Raw genomic sequence first — 19,738 nt, 5'->3', positions numbered from 1 at the left:
ACATTTGAATTCAAATATGAGAACAAACCTGAATACCCTGCCTTAATTCAGATATAAATAAATTAATAACCTCCCCAACAGAGTCGCCAAAATGTTCAGGGGTTCTAGCTGAACATTTAATAATAATATAAACAATATAATAGAACAAATAAATAAAATAAAACGACACACAAATTTACGTGGTTCAGCAATATATGTACGATTATTGCCTACATCCACAGTAGCAAGAATTGTCTTCTTATTATTAATAGAAGATTACAACAAAGGAAGCATAACCCAACATCTTTATTGTGTAAAGAGCTTAGAGAGATCTGTGGTATAAATTGCTTTTTGTATCTTAGGATGTTTATTATTGCTGAATATAACTAGTTTGTTGTAATTTTGTATCAAGCTAGATTATGCAAGGTTGGAAATATATCTATATATAATTTTGTGGTAGCTAGATTATCCAAGTTTGGAAATATGTATGATTTTGTAGTAAGCTAGATTATGCACCGTTAAAAATATATCGATAATAGATTTTGTAGTCAGGCTTAGGCAAGGTTGGAAATATATCTATATATGTTAGGTTGAGAAAGCGTGATGTAGGTTATGATGATCAACCTAGTTGTTCACTACTACAAAACTGGGCTTTCCCGACACCCAACCACGACAGTCAACTCTGTTGACTGTCGTAGTTGCTTAGCGGGACTCTACGCCGACAGCTAATAACTGCCATCGTTGCTTTTGACTGTCGTTATTGACCCCAACGCTGACAGTTAATTCGAGACCAATGCCGACAGTTAAAATGTGTCGCTATTGAGCCCAACGCCGACAGTTAATTCTAGACCAATGCTGACAGTTAAAATGTGTCGCTATTGAGCCCAACGCCGACAGTTAATTTGAGACCAATGCCGACAGTTAAAAAGTGTCACTAATGACCCCAACGCCGACAGTTAATAAAAGTCCAATGCCGATAGTCATAAAATGTCGCCAAAATTCAAATAAAAAATTATAATTAATGAATAGTATAATTTTAAAAATATAAACTAAATTTTGTAAATATATATTTATAAAAATTATGTATTTATTAAAAACTTTTAAAACTAGATTTTTTTTTGTTTCTAAATTTTTTATTTACTTTTGTATTTATAATAATTTTTATATCAAAATTTAAATTTATTATTCTTTAACATATTTATAAAATTAACTATATTATTAACTATATAATTCTTTAACATATTTATAAAATTTGTATTAGTTAAAATATAGTTGTTTTATTAATTAAAAAAATATTGTAAAAAAATTAACGAATAGGATAATTTTAAAAATAAACTAAATTATGTAAATATATATTTATAAAAATTATGTATTTATTAAAAAAAAATTTGAACTAGATTTTTTTGTTTCTGAATTTTTCATATTATTATTTTTTGTAATTATTTTAATTTTTATATCAAAATTTAAATTTATTATTCCTTAACATATTTATAAAATTAATTATATTATTAACTATATTATTCTTTAACACATTTAATTATACATATATATAATTTATTTGGGTGTGAAATAAGTATATTTATTATTATTACATACATTATAAATTTTGAACTATAAATAAATAAATTGATTATTTGTAATAACAAAATCAATTTAATTTTTATAAATAAGAAAATATTTTAATTTAATATAATAGTATTTATAATTTAAAATCTAACACTAATAAATAAATATTATGCTACGCGGGTACTAAAAAATTTGGGCGACAACCTTCAACTTTTTCATTTTCATTTCTCCACTATTTGATTTAAATACTTTATTTCTTATTTTATTTTTAACTCTCTCTTTCTGAAATTCCTCATATCTCTCTTTCTCAATCCCTAAGGGCTTGATTGGTTTGAAATCCAAATTCAATTTTATAAATTTGAAATCTGAAAATATGCGGGGCCCACCAAAATATACGATTGGTTAAGTGTTTTCAAAAATTATTTTCAAATCTGAATTATAAAATTAACACAAAAACTGGAAACACAAATATATCGTTTTCTCAAAATCCTAATTCTAAAACCTAAATACCAAGCATGATAGATTTTTTATTTGACTGCCTCCTCCCTCACATATCCAATCTTTCTCTCCTCTTCTTCACCTTTGTCTCTTTGTACTGGCAAATTTGCAGAGTCTCAACTTGCCAAAGCTGTCGCTTACTTGAGTTGCACCATCGTTGAAGAAGGCGGAGACTTGGTTCATAAATATAAGGTGAGACAAGTTCTTTTTGTTCTGGATTATCTTAATCATAGTTGTAAAATTTATTTGATTTATCAAAATACCCATTTGTTTTTTCAGTTGAACTTATGGTTTATACCTTTGATTTTGGATTTATTAATGTAACTGGTGATTGTAAGTCATATGGGTGATGTAATTTTGATGCTAACTACCAAAGAAAGACTTTTTGATTTCGATAGCTGAAGCCAGTGAATGAGAGAAACGGTGAGACTTGTTCTCTCCAAAAAAAATTCATTTTCATCTGATATATTTACACATCATATATATATATATAAATGAAATGACTTCTCTTCTTTCTCCTAGTTTCTAGAAAAATTAGAAAAATTGAAAAAGAAGAAAAGAAGACTTTTTTGAAATGATTCAGCATATATAGATGCATATATATATATATATTTATACATATATTTTTGTTGTATGTGGTGTTAGAGTTGAAGTGAGGTGAGCGTATGATGCTATCTAAGATCTTGAAATGAAGTTATTTGCATGTGTTTTATGGGAAAATGACAGAAATTTGGTGCTAAAGTTTTATTATTCTGAGGTTTTTGAGCTGAAGTTTCTGTGTTATGTTTGATAAGCTATTTAAGACTGACTTTTGTGCTGAAGTTTTATTATTCTGGGGTTTCGTTAGTTGGGAAAAGAATTCTGGGAAACTCATATATATTTGTATGTATGTATGGGTCATATACTTATTATTTATGAATTATTTAATTGGGGATAGTTTCTTGTCTTTTTTATTTTGTTTTCATTAAGCTTTAATGGTGCTAAATCCATTGTAAGAATCATATAAGTAGCTTATGATTAGAGTAAATAGAAAAAAATTAAGAAATTCTTTGAAGGCTTATCTAGTTGGTATAGGCAAAATTGATTGACTTAGTTGTTAATTAGAAGTTCATATGGGGTTAATGTTTTACCTGGTTGGAAGGTTTTATTGTGTTTTGAATTTATTGTATTCTGCCTTTATTTTAGCCTTTTGTAAAAATAAAGCTATGAAATTTTTCATCTAGAAATTTTTCATCTAGAAGTTTGTAATAAAATCAACAACTCACCTCATATATGAAGATCAATTTGATTAAACTATGTAATATTTTGGTGTTGTTGAATTTCTGTTATTATGTTGATTTGGTAATTATATGCATATATACAAATAACATATATTGTGAGCATCATTTAGAAGAAAATGCATTGGTTTTATTGAACTTTATAATGATTATTAAATAGCATTGTTGAATGATCACTGCTTATTGATTGATAAACAGTATTGTCTTTTAGTATTTACTATGATTGATAAAGTGTATTTACAAATGCTTATTAATTGTTCTAAGTTTAATATATGCAAGATGCATGATAATTAATTTTTTGAATACATGCTTCTTATTCTGTAAGTGATGCTTTTATAGGGTCAGAAGTTGATTGTTAGTGTGTTAATAATTGTGAGTGCTTGGAGTTAGTGATTGGAGCCTTACTTATGGATGAATACCCCATTCTTCAAGTGAGTTGGCTTCTAGTAATGGTTATGGATATGTATGCTAACACTTTTCAGTATATTTGTTTTTAATTTTGTTTTGTAGGCTTTTGATTCATTGATTGTGAGCTAACTCAACTCTTGGACTTGTATTAGTTTGTGCCTAGATTTTGATTGCAACACAAAGAAAATCTTATTTGCATAATTATTTCTTTATTAAATATTTATGGTAAAATTGACTTTTTCAATGGTTGTATATTGTAATGTAAAGAACAAGCTTAGTAGTGAACCATTATAGTCCCTTTGTTCTCAATATGCAATATTTGATGTGAGCTCTTTTTCTCCCTCTCTCTACTTTCTTTATATCTTGGAATTCTTTGATTTGAATGTTTGATTTTGAAAACTTGGGCTAATAAATTTATAATAAGCATTATTTATGAAGACATAGATTTTGATAGTTAAAATTATGATTAGATGGATGCGAAGAATGTAGACATTGACGATCATGCTTCTTGGCCTGAGGCTATTGAATCACATTATATTGGTCTTTTGTATGAAGAGGCTAAAAAAGGATTACAAACAACAACCTTGGACAAAAAAGGATGGCTAAAAATAGAAAATGACATATTTAATTCTTTTGGAAAGAGATATAAAATGCTTCAATTGAAATCCAAATTCAATCGGTTGAGAAAGGCACATCGAGAATTTTCTCATCTTTTGGAACAAACTGGTATGGGGTGGGATCCTCAAACAAATACTGTTACAGCAAGTGATGAAGTATGGGACACTTATCTAAAGGTAATAGACTTATACTATACTTGTGTTGTTGATTACTTGATTATTCTAAATTCCTATTATGTAGTAATGTTGTGTGTTTTTGGATTTTTGTAGAAATATCCAAATGTCAAGAGATTTCGAAAAAAAGGATTGCAACATTATAAGATGCTTGGAGAAATATTCAATAATACAACAGCCACTGGTGGTATGAGTTATGCCTCCACTCAACTTCCGCCTTCTTCAGTTGAGGAACGCCAACAAGAGCGTCATTTTGTTGGCACTGGAGCACATGTTGATATTGATTTTGAATTTGATGGTGATAATTATGGAGAGGAAGAAGAAGTTATTGGTGTACGTCGTCGAGCTACTTCTGCTCCACCAGATGCACCAAAACCAAAAGAGAAAAAGAACAAAGGGGCTAGTTCTGCCTTCGACCAAGTGATGGGAGAACTTGCAAAAAGTATTTCTGCTAAGACTGAGGCATCATTAACACGGAGTGAGACTATGCGTAAGTATTATGAATCGAGAGAAAAAAGAATTAGCGAGGAAACCAGCAAAGTCGCTAATTCTTACAATGTGGAAGATTGTCAAAGCATTCTTGATGGTATTCCAGATCTGGATAACAAAATATACCTCAAAGCGTTGCATGAGTTTGTAGCAACTCCAGAATGGCGCGGAATATTCATGAGAATGAATGAGGAGCGTCGACGTGCTTATCTTGATTCATTGTTGGAGTGATTTAATATTGTTTATTTATTATGACTTTGTCTGTTATGAACTACCAAACCATGAAGTTTACATTTTCTTAGATAATGTGTAATGAACTTGACTTTGTGTTTATTGTCGTGATTGAACTTTTATTATTGTCATAATTAGGTACCTAAGATGGATGATTCAGATGACGAGTTTGAAATATTATTTGGTGATACTTCGTCTTCATCAAGCGAGGAATTAATTGGTCAAGTTCTCATGGCTAATCGAATACATGAGATGCAAAAATCTCAACAGATTAGACGACCACTACGCACTTCAAATATGTCTGGACGTCAATATTTACTTGAGCTGCTAAATGGACATCCTGATAGATTGTTTTACACAATTAGAATGGACGTTAATACTTTTAGATCTTTATGTCGTCGATTAGTTGAAATGGAAGTCATAGAACATGACAAGGTAATTAGTGTTGAAGAAGCTGTTGTCATGTTTCTATGGATAGTAACACACAACCAACGAGTTAGGACTGTGGCCGAAAGATATCAACATTCGGTAGAAACTGTTTGTCGTCAGTTTGGCAGAGTGCTAGATGCATTGTGTTATTTAGGAAATGAAGTAATAAGGCCTCTTCACTTTAATACTGTGCAAGCAGAAATTCAAAATAATTCGAAGTATTTCCCATGGTTAAAGGTAAATTTTATTTATTAATTTTAATAAAAAATTTGTTATAATTCATATTAATTTAATTGAAGTTGGTAATGATATATCTGATTTGTTATGTAGGATTGTGTTGGAGCAATTGATGGTACTCATGTAAGTGCAGTTGCACCACCTCTAAAACAACTTGCATATAAAGGAAGAAAAGTAGATGTAACACAAAATGTAATGGCTGCATGCTCCTTTAATATGATGTTTACTTATGTCTACGCTGGATGGGAAGGAACAGCCAATGACTCTCGAGTGCTTCTTGATGCAATTAGAAAAGACGATAACTTTCCCATGCCACCACCAGGTCTTAAATTACACTTGTCTTGATGCATTATAATTTTCTTTCACATTCCCTTGTTCATAATAAGTGATTTTAATATAGGTAAATACTATGTTGTTGATTCTGGCTATCCAAATATGCCTGGGTTTCTAGCACCATATCGTGGTGAACGTTATCACTTGCGTCGCTTTAGAGGAAGAGGGAACCATCCTAGAGGTGCGATGGAGTTATTCAATTATAGGCACTCATCATTGCGCAATGTGATTGAACGTTGTTTTGGACTTCTTAAAGCCAGGTTTCCCATTTTGAAGTCAATGCCTCCATACTTGCTTGGAAAGCAACGTCGAATACCAATAGCATGTTGCGCTATCCACAACTGGATCAAAATGCATTCTATTAATGATAGAATGTTTGAACAATATTCAGTTGATGCTACACCTGTTGAAGATATTGAAGGAACTGAAAGCCAATCTAATACAACAATAGAAAACCAACAAGAAGGAGATGAAGCAGGAATTTCTGAGGCACCACAGATTAATTTCAGTCAAGCTTATATGGCTCAGATGGAAAATATTAGAGATGACATTGCTGGACAAATGTGGCTTAGTTATAACAATAATATTTAGTTAATTAAAAATATGTAACTTTAATTTAGAAAAAAAATCAAAATTAACGACAATGCAATATTGTTGTGAATTTAATCAATGCACTATTATTAAATTTTAATTTATCAATATAATTAAATTTTACTTAATTAAATTTGTAGATAAATTAAAATTTAATATTATACAACCTATGTATATAAAATATAAAAATAAAAATAATATTCAGATTCAGCTGAACCAATCACGTTTTCAGTTTCTGTTATATTTTCAAATTTAATACCAATCACAGATTTAGTTTTTTAAAACTCAAAAACAGTTTCCTGACATTGAACCAATCACATTTTCAGAAACATGTTTTTAGTCACTAAATTCAGATTTTCATTTCAGAATCTCACTTTTCAAAAATACAGTTTTCTAATCACGAACCAATCAGACCCTAAATTTCTCCATGCCTCCGATCTCCAGCCTCTCACTGCACCTCTCGCACGATCGACTATCGCCTTTAGCCTTTCCGAATAAATGGCCTTTGAATCGAGCTCATCCTCGTCTCCTCTGGTGGGTCATTGGAAGTTGAGCACCACCTCTGCTTGCTCGGGACACCACCTCCTTCGGTCCCATCGCCCCCGCTGGCCGGGGTGAAGAAGTTGAGCACGGACTATGCCGGGTATGTCCCTTCTCTTGAATATATACTTATATATTTATAATTATTTGCTTACTTTATTTTGTTTGCTAAAAATGATGTTTTGAATTTTAAAATTGTTGTGTTTACCATAGTGAACCTTGCCATCAGAGATTCCAGAAGCAGTGACCCGTATGTTGTTGTCAAGTTGGGAAAGCAGGTAATCTTTTGGGACTCTAAGTTTGGGTGTTTTCAATTTTGTGCTTCGTCTTTTTGTTAGAGATTGTAATTGTAGTGTAGAATTGTGAATAGTTTAGTTTTCCTCTTCCGATTAGTAAGTTCAATGGTTTGGCTTGGTTGTGGTTGGAGTAAGTTTTAAAGCTGGCTTTAATTAAGGAGCATTTTTCTACATGTTTGTTTTTGAATCCTAGGTGTTCTGGGTAAGGTCTAAGTGCATATCTTTACTTCATCTGTTAATTTTTTATTTTTATATTTTCAGCAGAGTTGAAAACATTAAGCAAAGGGGATCATACACACACACACAGATATATATATATATATATATATATAAGAATGCGTGTTACAGGTACTAATGTTTTTTTTTCCCTTTGAAATAATCTGTCTCCTGCAGAAGGTAAAGACTTGTGTGGTGAAGAAGAGTGTGAATCCGGAATGGAATGACCTTCTCACTCTATCAGTTTCAGATCCAAATACGCCAATCAAGCTGGTAATAATCATAACTAAAATTCTCAAGTTTCATTTTCAGATCTTCATGATTAAATTCCATGCGACTATTTTCCTCTTTTTTTTTTAAAAAAAAAAAAATTTGACTGGAGAAAGGGGTTTCCGTGCAAAAGTGGACTCTTTGATCTTGTAAATTTATATATATTGAGCAGGTGATTATTTAGTATTTTGAGTGAATGACTTATGTTTTGGTTTGTATGTATGTAAGTATGACTTTGTATTTTTTTATTTCATTGATTCAGGCATTCTTTCACTGATGGTGGGGAGGTCATGTGAGAAAGATAGTCTTTTATGCTATTCTATGTTTGTATAGGTGCTTCACTTTAAGAGTGCCATATACTTTTGTCAAGAAAAGGTAAATAAACTTTCTAAAGGTAGTATTTAAAATAATTATTGTGAATGTTTGGATGTTTGTATAGAAACTGTTTGACAAAATATTAACTTGATCTGGTAGTATATTATATTAACTTGATAAATGTTAAGTTAGTTGAAAAAAATTCTAATCTCCCACTATGCAATTTATAATATGTTTTCCCCTTCTATTATGCTCTTCTCGGAAAGAGTTTTACTTGGCTTTAAAAAATGCTCATGATTAAATATACTCCTGTTTTATGTATGGCTGATTTGTTTGAATCATAAATTGAAAGATTTTATCGCAGTGTGCTATGTATAGCTTAAATTTGGCAACATTGTTATACAAAATATATTTGTACAGAGAGCATGTTTATGAAACTTAATAAGCATTTTTTGGCTTGTTGTGAATTCTATCAATTATGACTAGATAGATGTCAGATGAAATAATTGAGATATTATTATTGCTGTTAAAAGTATAAATCTCATTTCGTCTTTAATAGAATTGCAAAAAGTTTACTCTAGCATATGATAACTTCTATAATTATTTTCGACTATAATTTTCTGTGGCTATATTAGAATGGTTCTGGCTTGCTTATCTAGTCACCGAAAATATAACAAAGTTTATACCCTACTGTTATTCTTGTTTCAGATGATGTGTATATAGTCATGCAATGCCATGAAGTTTATGTAGAGTCCAAGAACTTACTGAGCTAAATGTTTATTAGTATTATAGTATGTTTAGTGTTATCTTTGTTACTATGGATTTTTGGTTCAGACCGGGAATTATTTGGACACTCATAGTAGTACTTATAGATTTTCTAAGTTTAACCTATAGTTTAAGAATATTAAGTATAACCTAAGGTTTGATTAATGTGACTGATATTAAGGATTATATTTACTATATTATAAGGTTTAGACATCAACCAATAGGATTTTAAGCACATGTTATGAATGGTGATTAAGGATTAAAGATTTTTGAGGATTAAATATAATAAGGAGTAAAGTTTGAATGTTATAGGGTCAGTCAGCAGCTTTGAGTACGTTGAGGGCTTAGTCAAGGCTGTTTACTCCATTCAAACTTAGCTAAAAATGTGTAATTTCGTGTTTAAATATTCAGCGTGTGCCGATATATCGCAGCTATAGGGGGCGATATGTCGCAGCACGTAGATACGGAAAACACGAAACAATGCACGGTCGCCTCGGGCATACTGGCCCAGGCGATATATCGCCTACAGGGGGCGATATATCGCCTCCTTCAGCATGGATTCAAACTCTTTTGAATTCATTTCCTTTCAGCCATTCAAACTCCTTCAACAGTCCAACATCTTTTGAACGAGTCTTCAGCCTCTGCTGAACGATTATTCAAATGATTTTCACCTAAAAAGCCATTATTTTTATTCAAGTAAAATCAAGATATTTTCATTCCCAAACTCTATAAATAGGACCTAGTACCCAGCCATTATTCACCATTTGCTCTAAGTTCAGAAGCTGCTAGTGTTAAGTGAGTGTGAGAGTGTAAACACTTGGTTTGGGGAAAAATTATAAGCTTAAACATTATAAGCTTATCAAACACTTTGGGAAGTGAGTTCTATAGTATTTCGGTGGAGGTTAGATTGATCTTGTAAATCTTTGAGGTAACCAAAACTCTAGTTTCTTTCTGTATTATGTTTCCTTTCTCTTAGTCTTCTACTCAATTTCCTAACCTCATTCTTATTTTGGTTAGGGAATCCAAGTTCTTAAGCACTTAAGTTGTGGTAAGCATATTTTCTTTTAATGGTTTAGTCTTCCTATTCTCTTTCATTTCATCTCCTTTCTTTAGACTCACTCTTGTTCATTATGGTTTTAGGAGTGTTCCAAAAAATCCCAACTCAGTCCATTTTATCCCGGTAACTTTGGTAAGGAAAATAGGCTAGAATCTATATGTTTATGTCTATGCTATTTTATGTGTTATGTTTTCATATGTTATGAATATGTTATTGATGTGTATGTTGTAGGCTTGGGCATATGCCCTATTTGACTAACAAGACCCCAAAAAGATTGTGGGCATAAGCCTATTTAGCTGGTAGGACCCCACTAATCTCATGGGCATAAGCTTGTTTAGTCTATGGGACCCCAAGTAATAATGGCCATTATAATAAGTGTATTATGTGTTATGATATGTCTCTACGTTCATTATGAAATTTATGTGTATGACTATGTGTTAGATTTTCCTTGCTGGGCATTAGGCTCACTCCTTTCTGTTTATGTGCAGGAAAATAAGCTTTAGAGGCGGTAAGATTCGTGACGCTTGGAGGATGTGTATCGATGGTGAATGGAGTCAAGGGGCCGAGCGTTATTCGATTCGAGGATGTAGTCTCCTTTTAATTTTTTATGATTTTATGTGTATTTTCCGCACCAAATATGTAATGTCTTTTATTTTTAAATCATCTTTTGTTTTAAAAACAATGGGATCCCATAATCCTTCTTAGTATTCTGTTTGTTTGTAAATAACTCTCATTTCGCAAGTTACTCAATAAATTATGGTATTTTCGTAAAAATGTAAGTTTTATGTATAGTTTCGTTAATGGTCCAAATAGTCTAGAGTAGTGGGTCATTACAGTTGGTATCAGAGCAACGGTTCCTTCGCATGAAGTTCTCCTCGATACACATGCTCAAAGCTCCGAATCGAACCGCCAAGTAAGTGTTTAAGTTACAAGTTACAAGTTACTTTGCCTATGTGTATAGCTAACAACTTTAGTGTTTATGTTTCAGTTAAGAATGAATGGAGCTTTAACCTACCAAGATATCCGAGCCATTAAGGCCTTAAAAAGAATAAGGGAGCCAAGAAACACCGTAGGAGCCCTAGAAAGGATTACTCGAAGGTTGCTTTTGTTTCACCAAGCGATAGGTGGCCTTCAAGAGGATAAACAAATAATGCTAAGATCAACCGAGCAATATGTATTAGTAATTAGGTTGTTTAAGGATTTTCATTCTGTAATAGCAGCCTTAGAAGAAATATGGGAAAAAATGCGTGAGGAGGATGAATTGCCTTTAGCAATGAGATATTATTTCCTCTTAGTTAGGTTTACCGCGAAATCTGAGTTTCAATTCACCAATGAGCAAAAGAATAGGATTCTCACCAACCTACCTATAGGACGTTTCGATGCTCATGATAATGATGACTATGAGGCAATACATGATGATATGTTAGATGACGGATCGGATGTAGAAGATCCCGATTTTTAGATTAGAAGTTTTTAATGTTTGTTTTATTTTTTATTGTAATAAGTGAAATTGTTTTCCAAATGAATAACATGCTATTTGAATATCATGTGTAAGTTTGATTTTATTTTCGCAATCATAATAAATACTAAATAAAATGAATAATGACTAAGCTCGGTGAGGGTGGATACAAATCAATGAACCTGGGTTCCTTATTGAGAGTTAGGGGGCCTTAGTAGTGGGAACGATTTTACTGATCCCAGCCCTCCCTCAATATGGTTAACTTTGGAACAAAGATAAGTTTCGAGCTTGAGAATTAAGTCATATAGGATGACTAGAAACACACTTAGAAAATAAAGATGACTTGTTTTTCTAAGTATAGAAACCCACTCTAATAATAAATAAAGACCTATATAATTTTTCATAAGAAGTCATAATAAAGAGGTCCGAGATATGTTTGTTTTAGAATAAGTTTTTGCCTTAGAGCCTATTAGGAAAAGTTCTAACATGTTTCTTTCAACTGTTAGAACTCTGCTACGATGTCTCTCCGAAGATCCGCACGCAGCAACGGAAACGCCTCCAACGATGTTCCAGCGACCAATGCGGTCCCTACCGTTCGCCGAAGGAGAGTACGTGTTACTGCTCGCCGCAACGCACCGGCACAGCCAGCTGACAACACTGCAGAGATTGCCAGACTGCGACAGCAAGTCGAGGAACTTCTGCAGCAACAACGCCAACAGGCTCAATCTCAGCCTCAGCCTCCGCCACAGCCACAGCCAATGGCCTCAGCACCCCAACAAGTTGGTCCATATGGGGGATGGCCTATGACGAACTACGCTCCATATCCTGTACAGCACATGGAGCCAGTGTACGAGAGGTTCCGCAAGCAGCACGCTCCGAACTTCGAAGGGACTACGGACCCCTTTGAAGCAGAAGAATGGCTAAGGAATGTGGAGCCGATCCTAGCCCACATGAACCTCAGTAATGCTGACCGCATATCCTGCGTCTCGTCTTTACTCAAGAAAGATGCCAGGATATGGTGGGATTTGGTCCAGCAATCCCACGATGCTGCCACCATGACGTGGACCCGATTTGTGGAGCTCTTCCACAAGAAGTACTACAATTCAGCGGTACTTGCTACGAGAGTTGAGGAGTTCACCAATCTGAAGCAAGGGAATTTAACAGTGGCGGAATATGCTCGTCAGTTCGACCGCTTAGCCAAGTTCGCAGCAGAGTTGGTTCCAACCGACTATCTGAGGGTGAACAAGTTTGTTAGAGGACTTCGCCCGAAGATCGAGATGGGGGTGAAGCTAGCAAATCCGGGAAACACTACATATGCCGACGTTCTTGAGACGGCAATTGAAGTAGAAAGGTTGCAGGCCAACGTGAGCAAAGAAGAAGCTAGCAAGCCTGAACCCAGACAGCAGAGCCAACCTCAGGCCAGTCGGAACAACAATCAGCCTAGCAATAGCAGCAACAATCAGTCCAACAACAACGGTAACGGACAGAAGAGAAGGCATCCTGACAACAAGCAAGCCGACAACAATAAAAGGGTACGACCAAATAATGGGGGAAATAGGCCGGGCTACGTGGAATACCCGCCATGTGCCAAATGTCAGAAGAAGCACCCCGGAGAATGCCGTGCCAACACCAAGGAATGTTTCAATTGTGGTCAAGAGGGGCATCGCAAGAAAGATTGTCCTCAGCAAAAGCCAGACGGAAAGAAGGACGAAAAGATGGTTCCTGCTCGGGTTTTTGCTTTAACCCAAGGAGAGGCGGATGCTAGCAACAAGGCAGTCACAGGTCAGGTTTCCATCCTCAATAAATTTTGTCATGTATTATTTGATTCGGGAGCCACTCATTCGTATATTTCGTTAGGAATGATAGATAAACTAGACAAACCTAGTGAAAGATTTAGAACTAGGTTTGCAACCAAGTTGCCTTCGGGCAAAGTAGTTCTATCATCACGAATTGTGCGAGGCGTACCAATCAAGATTGAGGACAAGGAACTAGAAGGAGACCTGATAGAGCTGGTGATCAAAGATTTCGACGTAATCCTAGGCATGGATTGGCTAGCACAGCATGGCGCAACAATCGACTGCAAACGCAAGAAGGTGGTGTTCGAGACTCCTGACGGCCAGAAACTTTGCTTCATGGGACAAGCTTCAGGACTACGCACACCGTTAGTATCATCTCTCAAAGCTCAGAAAATGATGGAGAAAGGATGCCAAGCGTTCTTAGCCAGCATCACGAATATGGAGAAGGAGACATCACTTAAAGTTGGAGATGTTCGGATTATACAAGATTTTCCAGAAGTTTTCCCCGATGACTTGCCAAGATTGCCGCCAACTAGAGAAATAGACTTCACAATAGAATTAGTACCCGGCACCGAGCCTATCTCTAAGGCACCATACCGGATGGCACCTACGGAACTCAAGGAGTTAAAAACGCAGCTACAAGAACTCCTAGACTTGGGTTTCATTAGGCCAAGCTATTCACCATGGGGAGCTCCAGTACTATTCGTGAAGAAGAAGGACGGAAGCATGCGCATGTGCATAGACTACCGTGAGCTGAATAAAGTAACAATTAAGAACAAGTACCCGCTACCTCGGATTGACGATTTGTTCGATCAACTCCGAGGCGCGACTGTATTTTCTAAGATCGATCTACGGTCCGGGTATCATCAGCTCAAGGTAAAGGGAGAAGATATCCCTAAGACAGCCTTTAGGACTCGTTATGGACATTACGAGTTCTTAGTTATGTCTTTTGGTCTTACTAACGCGCCAGCCGCGTTTATGGACTTAATGAATAGGGTCTTCAAAGACTACTTGGATAAATTTGTCGTTGTGTTCATCGACGACATTTTAATTTACTCCAAGGATGAAGTGGAGCACGAGGAACACTTGAGGATGATTTTGACGCGATTGAAGGAGCACCAACTCTACGCGAAGTTCAAGAAATGCGAGTTTTGGCTCTCACAAGTGGCGTTCCTCGGGCACATCATATCAAAAGACGGAGTGGCAGTAGATTCATCGAAGGTAGAGGCCGTGAAGGATTGGCCTAGACCAAAGAACGCGTCGGAAGTAAGAAGCTTCCTAGGGTTAGCAGGTTACTATAGAAAATTTGTAGAGGGCTTTTCTAAGATAGCCACTCCACTCACCAACCTCACCCGGAAGCAACAAAAGTTTAACTGGAATGATAAGTGTGAGGAAAGCTTCCAGTTGCTTAAGGATAAGCTTTGCTCAACACCAGTACTTAGTGTCCCAACACCCAACGACAAGTTCGTTGTCTACTGTGATGCATCAAAGTTAGGATTGGGATGCGTACTGATGCAAAATGACAAGGTGATAGCCTACGCCTCACGTCAGTTAAAGGAGTATGAACAACGCTATCCAACTCACGATATGGAGTTGGCAGCGGTGGTCTTTGCGTTAAAAATCTGGCGCCATTATCTTTACGGAGAACGGTGCGAGATTTATACGGACCACAAAAGTTTAAAATACTTCTTTACTCAGAAGGAGCTTAACATGAGGCAGCGCCGGTGGTTGGAATTAGTAAAGGATTACGACTGCGAAATCCTATACCACCCGGGGAAAGCTCTTGGACCGCAGCTGCTTCATCCCTCTTAGTCTTTGAGGTATTTCGGTGGAGGTTAGATTGATCTTGCAAATCTTTGAGGTAACCAAAACTCTAGTTTCTTTCTGTATTATGTTTCCTTTCTCTTAGTCTTCTACTCAATTTCCTAACCTCATTCTTATTTTGGTTAGGGAATCCAAGTTCTTAAGCACTTAAGTTGTGGTAAGCATATTTTCTTTTAATGGTTTAGTCTTCCTATTCTCTTTCATTTCATCTCCTTTCTTTAGACTCACTCTTGTTCATTATGGTTTTAGGAGTGTTCCAAAAAATCTCAACTCAGTCCATTTTATCCCGGTAACTTTTGGTAAGGAAAATAGGCTAGAATCTATATGTTTATGTCTATGCTATTTTATGTGTTATGTTTTCATATGTTATGAATATGTTATTGATGTGTATGTTGTAGGCTTGGGCATATGCCCTATTTGACTAACAAGACCCCAAAAAGATTGTGGGCATAAGCCTATTTAGCTGGTAGGACCCCACTAATCTCATGGGCATAAGCTTGTTTAGTCTATGGGACCCCAAGTAATAATGGCCATTATAATAAGTGTATTATGTGTTATGATATGTCTCTACGTTCATTATGAAATTTATGTGTATGACTATGTGTTAGATTTTCCTTGCTGGGCATTAGGCTCACTCTTTTCTGTTTATGTGCAGGAAAATAAGCTTTAGAGGCGGTAAGATTCGTGACGCTTGGAGGATGTGTATCGATGGTGAATGGAGTCAAGGGGCCGAGCGTTATTCGATTCGAGGATGTAGTCTCCTTTTAAATTTTTATGATTTTATGTGTATTTTCCGCACCAAATATGTAATGTCTTTTATTTTTAAATCATCTTTTGTTTTAAAAACAATGGGATCCCATAATCCTTCTTAGTATTCTGTTTGTTTGTAAATAACTCTCATTTCGCAAGTTACTCAATAAATTATGGTATTTTCGTAAAAATGTAAGTTTTATGTATAGTTTCGTTAATGGTCCAAATAGTCTAGAGTAGTGGGTCATTACAGTTTAAGTACTTGACATTGCCTAACAAATTATCAAGAAATTTGAGATAGGACTTATTTATAGAAATTCAAATGAGCCTTGGTAAATGTAATTTTTTACCTGAAATTTTAAGTGTTAATATTTGATAAGCTATTTGAGACTGACTTTTTTTTTTTGCTGAAGTTTTATTATTAACCTCACTTCAATTTCTAATTCTTGAGACCTTGATATTATTAACATTATGCTTCTTTATACATAATGATTAATTGGATGCAAATACATTACTACATTATGCTTCTAATTCTTGAGAATAATGTATTTGACTCAACCCAAGGCTGAGAAGAAAGAGTAAGATGAGCATTTGGTTTTTCTCTTCTTTGCATTATTATTTAATGATTTAATTCAGATTTGACTCACTTTCATTATATTATAACATTGTAAATGTGTGTATGTGCTGAGACAGACTTCAAAGAAACTATTTTGCAACAGTTTGCAAGAGGTATCCTTCTAACTTTTATTTTAATACTATGCAAATGTTAGAGGAGTTTGAATATCTTAAATATTCATCCATAGTGAAGTAGGTTATGAGATTGTTATTGTGTGTTGCGGTGATAACGGAAGGTTGATAACTTGTGTGTTTTAGTGAAGTAGGATCTGAGAAATTTGTGTGCTGCGGAGATAAGAAAGAAAACTTGTGTGTTGTTTGAATTGATGTAGACTTGTCTATGATCATCCTATAATTGAATTGTGTTTGTATGATTGGTTTGATTATAACATATACTTGTATGAATGTACATATTGCGTGTTGGCATATGCATATAGCATAACCTTTTGTATTTCTTGTTTTGTATATGTTAGTTTTCTTCTTGTCCCTTGTCTAATGTCTTTAGTGAGGTGATTTATAACATTGAGCATCACTTTTGGTTCTTGTGATCACATGTAGGTTCAATAGTATAAAGTATACAAAAGTTTGATGTTATTAGCATATTGGTTGATAATTTATGATTTCTTTTTTTGCACCAGAACTACTATTTCAATTTGTGTTTATTTTAATTGAAGCATAGCTTTATGTTTCATTGTAGTCTAATAGTTTGATCATTTTCTTACTTAAATAATATCCAAGTTATTTTTTTTCTTCCAAACTGTAATTGTTTTCACCATGTTCGATGGCCTTAGCTGAAACAATGTATTCTTTAAACAATTGAAAATTTTCTAAAAAAATCAATTGGTGAGTTTTGGGTTCAATCAATTGAGACATAGGATATATATTTATATATTTACTCGATGATTTCTTTTTCTGCACTAGAACTACTATCTCAATTTGTGTTTATTTTAATTGAAGCATAGCTTTATGTTTCTTTGTATTCTAATAGTTTGATCATTTTCTTATTTAAATAATATCTAAGTTATTTGTTTTCTTCCAAATTGTGATTGTTTTTATCATGTTCGATGGCTTTAGCTAAAACAATGTATTCTTTAAACAATTGAAAGTTTTCTAAAAAAATCAATTGGTGAGTTTTGGGTTCAATCAATTGAGACATAGGATATATATTTATATATTTACTCGATGATTTACTTTTCTGTACCAGAACTACTATCTCAATTTGTGTTTATTTTAATTGAAGCATAGCTTTGTGTTTCATTGTAGTCTAATAGTTTGATCATTTTCTTACTTAAATAATATCGAAGTTATTTTTTTCTTCCAAACTGTGATTGTTTTTACCATGTTCGATGGCCTTAGTTGAAATAATGTATTCTTTAAACAATTGAAAATTTTCTAAAATGGATTGATTATCACTTTGTTAAAAATGTTGCGCTTGTATAAAATTCATAATTATATGGCTATTTATTAAAAGAAATATATATGCTTGACCAAAAGAAATTATGATTTTCTATTTTGCGTAGACTTTCAAATGTGAATTAGATTTATAAATTTGGATTAGGCTTATTCACAACTCGTAGTGTTACTTTAACAACTTTGTCTGGTATGCTCGTTGTGTTACTTTAATAATCTTATGCATATTACCTACACAGGGCATGTCTTTATATGTGTATATATGTATATTAATTTCTCGATGTTTATTGTATATTTGCTAATGTGCTATGAATGATTGGTAATTTGGTTTATTAATGTCTGTGATTTCATAAACAAACTAGCTTGAGCACTTTTAAATTGAGACTGACAGGTATGCATTTCCATTGGTCATTGTAATAGAGTTAGTAATTCTACAGCTCATTCCTTAGAAAAACTTGCATTATCTCTTGATTCCCCTAGAGTTTGGTGGCTTGGTTTGCTTTCATGTTTGTGGCCTTAAAACTCTTTATGTTTGATGTTTTTGCTTCATCTTGGCTGTTTGCCCAATAAAATTTTATGAATTTCACTCAAAAAAAAAAAAAGAATTAAGACTAACTACTTAAGCCATGAGGCTATCAAATTTGATAAGAAAAATACAACTTTTATATAAATTATTTTTGTGACTGAAAACCACAATCATCCTTTTTATTTATTCTGCAACCTCAAGTTCTCTATTTATTTTAGTTTTGTTTTAACTTTAATGATGTTTATTCTGTATTGTAGGCTAAAACTCTACTTGGATATTTAAGAGAACCAAGACAATTATATAAGAGAACCAAGGCAACACGAAATTCTTCTTCAAGTTGTTGGGTATTATTTTCTTTCTTACTTGTAAGAATTATGTACAGTGAGGATTTGATGTATTATTTACATTGAGAATAATGAATTTTTATTGAGAATTATAATGCATTTTCATTAAGAGTTATTTAGTCTCATGGGGATTAGATATATTATTTACATTTCAATTGTATGAATAAATGTTGTATGTATATGAATTTTTATTATGATAAATATAATTTTTTTTACAATTTATGGTAATAATAATTAATTATGTGAGTAATTTTTTTATTTAAATTTATATCAAACTTCACTTGTTAAAAATATAATTAAAAGTTTTAAAAAATATATATCGAAAAATTATTATATATAAATTCAATGTTATGGCGACACCTATTAACTGTCGGCGTTGTCAGCAATGGCGACACGTATTAATTGTTGGCATTGCCAGCAACGGCGACACGTATTAACTGTCGGCGTAGCCAGCAATGACGACATCTATTAACTGTTGGCGTAGCCAGCAATGACGACACATATTAATTGTCGGGCGTAGCCAGCAACGACGACACTTATTAACTGTCGGCGTAGCTACCCTACGCCGGCATAGGCAAATACGACAATTAGTCGACTGTCGTCATTGCTCAATATCGACAGTTAAAAACTATCGGGAAATCCCATTTTTGTAGTAGTGGTTTGAGAAAAGTTGGCTTAGGCTAAGATAAGCTAGTTTATGAAGAGGCACGCTAATGATAATTGTAT

General features: G+C 33.8%; 1 protein-coding gene and 1 long non-coding RNA gene across 2 annotated transcripts; both read left to right on the top strand.

The window, feature by feature from the left end:
* Window positions 1-5,386: 5,386 nt before the first annotated feature.
* Window positions 5,387-6,829, top strand: LOC133805512 (protein ALP1-like). Its single transcript, XM_062243693.1, has 3 exons — window positions 5,387-5,905; window positions 5,999-6,227; window positions 6,306-6,829. The coding sequence occupies exons 1-3, from the start codon at window positions 5,387-5,389 to the stop codon at window positions 6,827-6,829; spliced, it is 1,272 nt and encodes a 423-aa protein (XP_062099677.1).
* Window positions 6,830-7,389: 560 nt separating this feature from the next.
* On the top strand, window positions 7,390-8,125 carry LOC133805215 (uncharacterized). The gene is made up of 3 exons (XR_009878892.1): window positions 7,390-7,472; window positions 7,583-7,647; window positions 8,059-8,125. It is a non-coding gene; the product is annotated as an uncharacterized LOC133805215 (long non-coding RNA).
* Window positions 8,126-19,738: the final 11,613 nt, after the last annotated feature.

The sequence above is a fragment of the Humulus lupulus genome, chromosome X, assembly GCF_963169125.1.
Source record: "Humulus lupulus chromosome X, drHumLupu1.1, whole genome shotgun sequence".
Taxonomy (NCBI): domain Eukaryota; kingdom Viridiplantae; phylum Streptophyta; class Magnoliopsida; order Rosales; family Cannabaceae; genus Humulus; species Humulus lupulus.
Note: the sequence above shows the minus strand (reverse complement) of the source record. Positions and strands in the feature narration are given on the sequence as shown.

What these genes read in the sequence shown, in the direction of transcription:
- LOC133805512 (XM_062243693.1), top strand. Translation starts at nt 5,387, where the DNA reads ATGGATGATTCAGATGACGAGTTTGAAATATTATTTGGTGATACTTCG. An exon ending in AGTATTTCCCATGGTTAAAG is followed by an intron (nt 5,906 to 5,998) that starts GTAAATTTTATT and finishes TTTGTTATGTAG; the next exon opens with GATTGTGTTGGAGCAATTGA. An exon ending in CTTTCCCATGCCACCACCAG is followed by an intron (nt 6,228 to 6,305) that starts GTCTTAAATTAC and finishes ATTTTAATATAG; the next exon opens with GTAAATACTATGTTGTTGAT.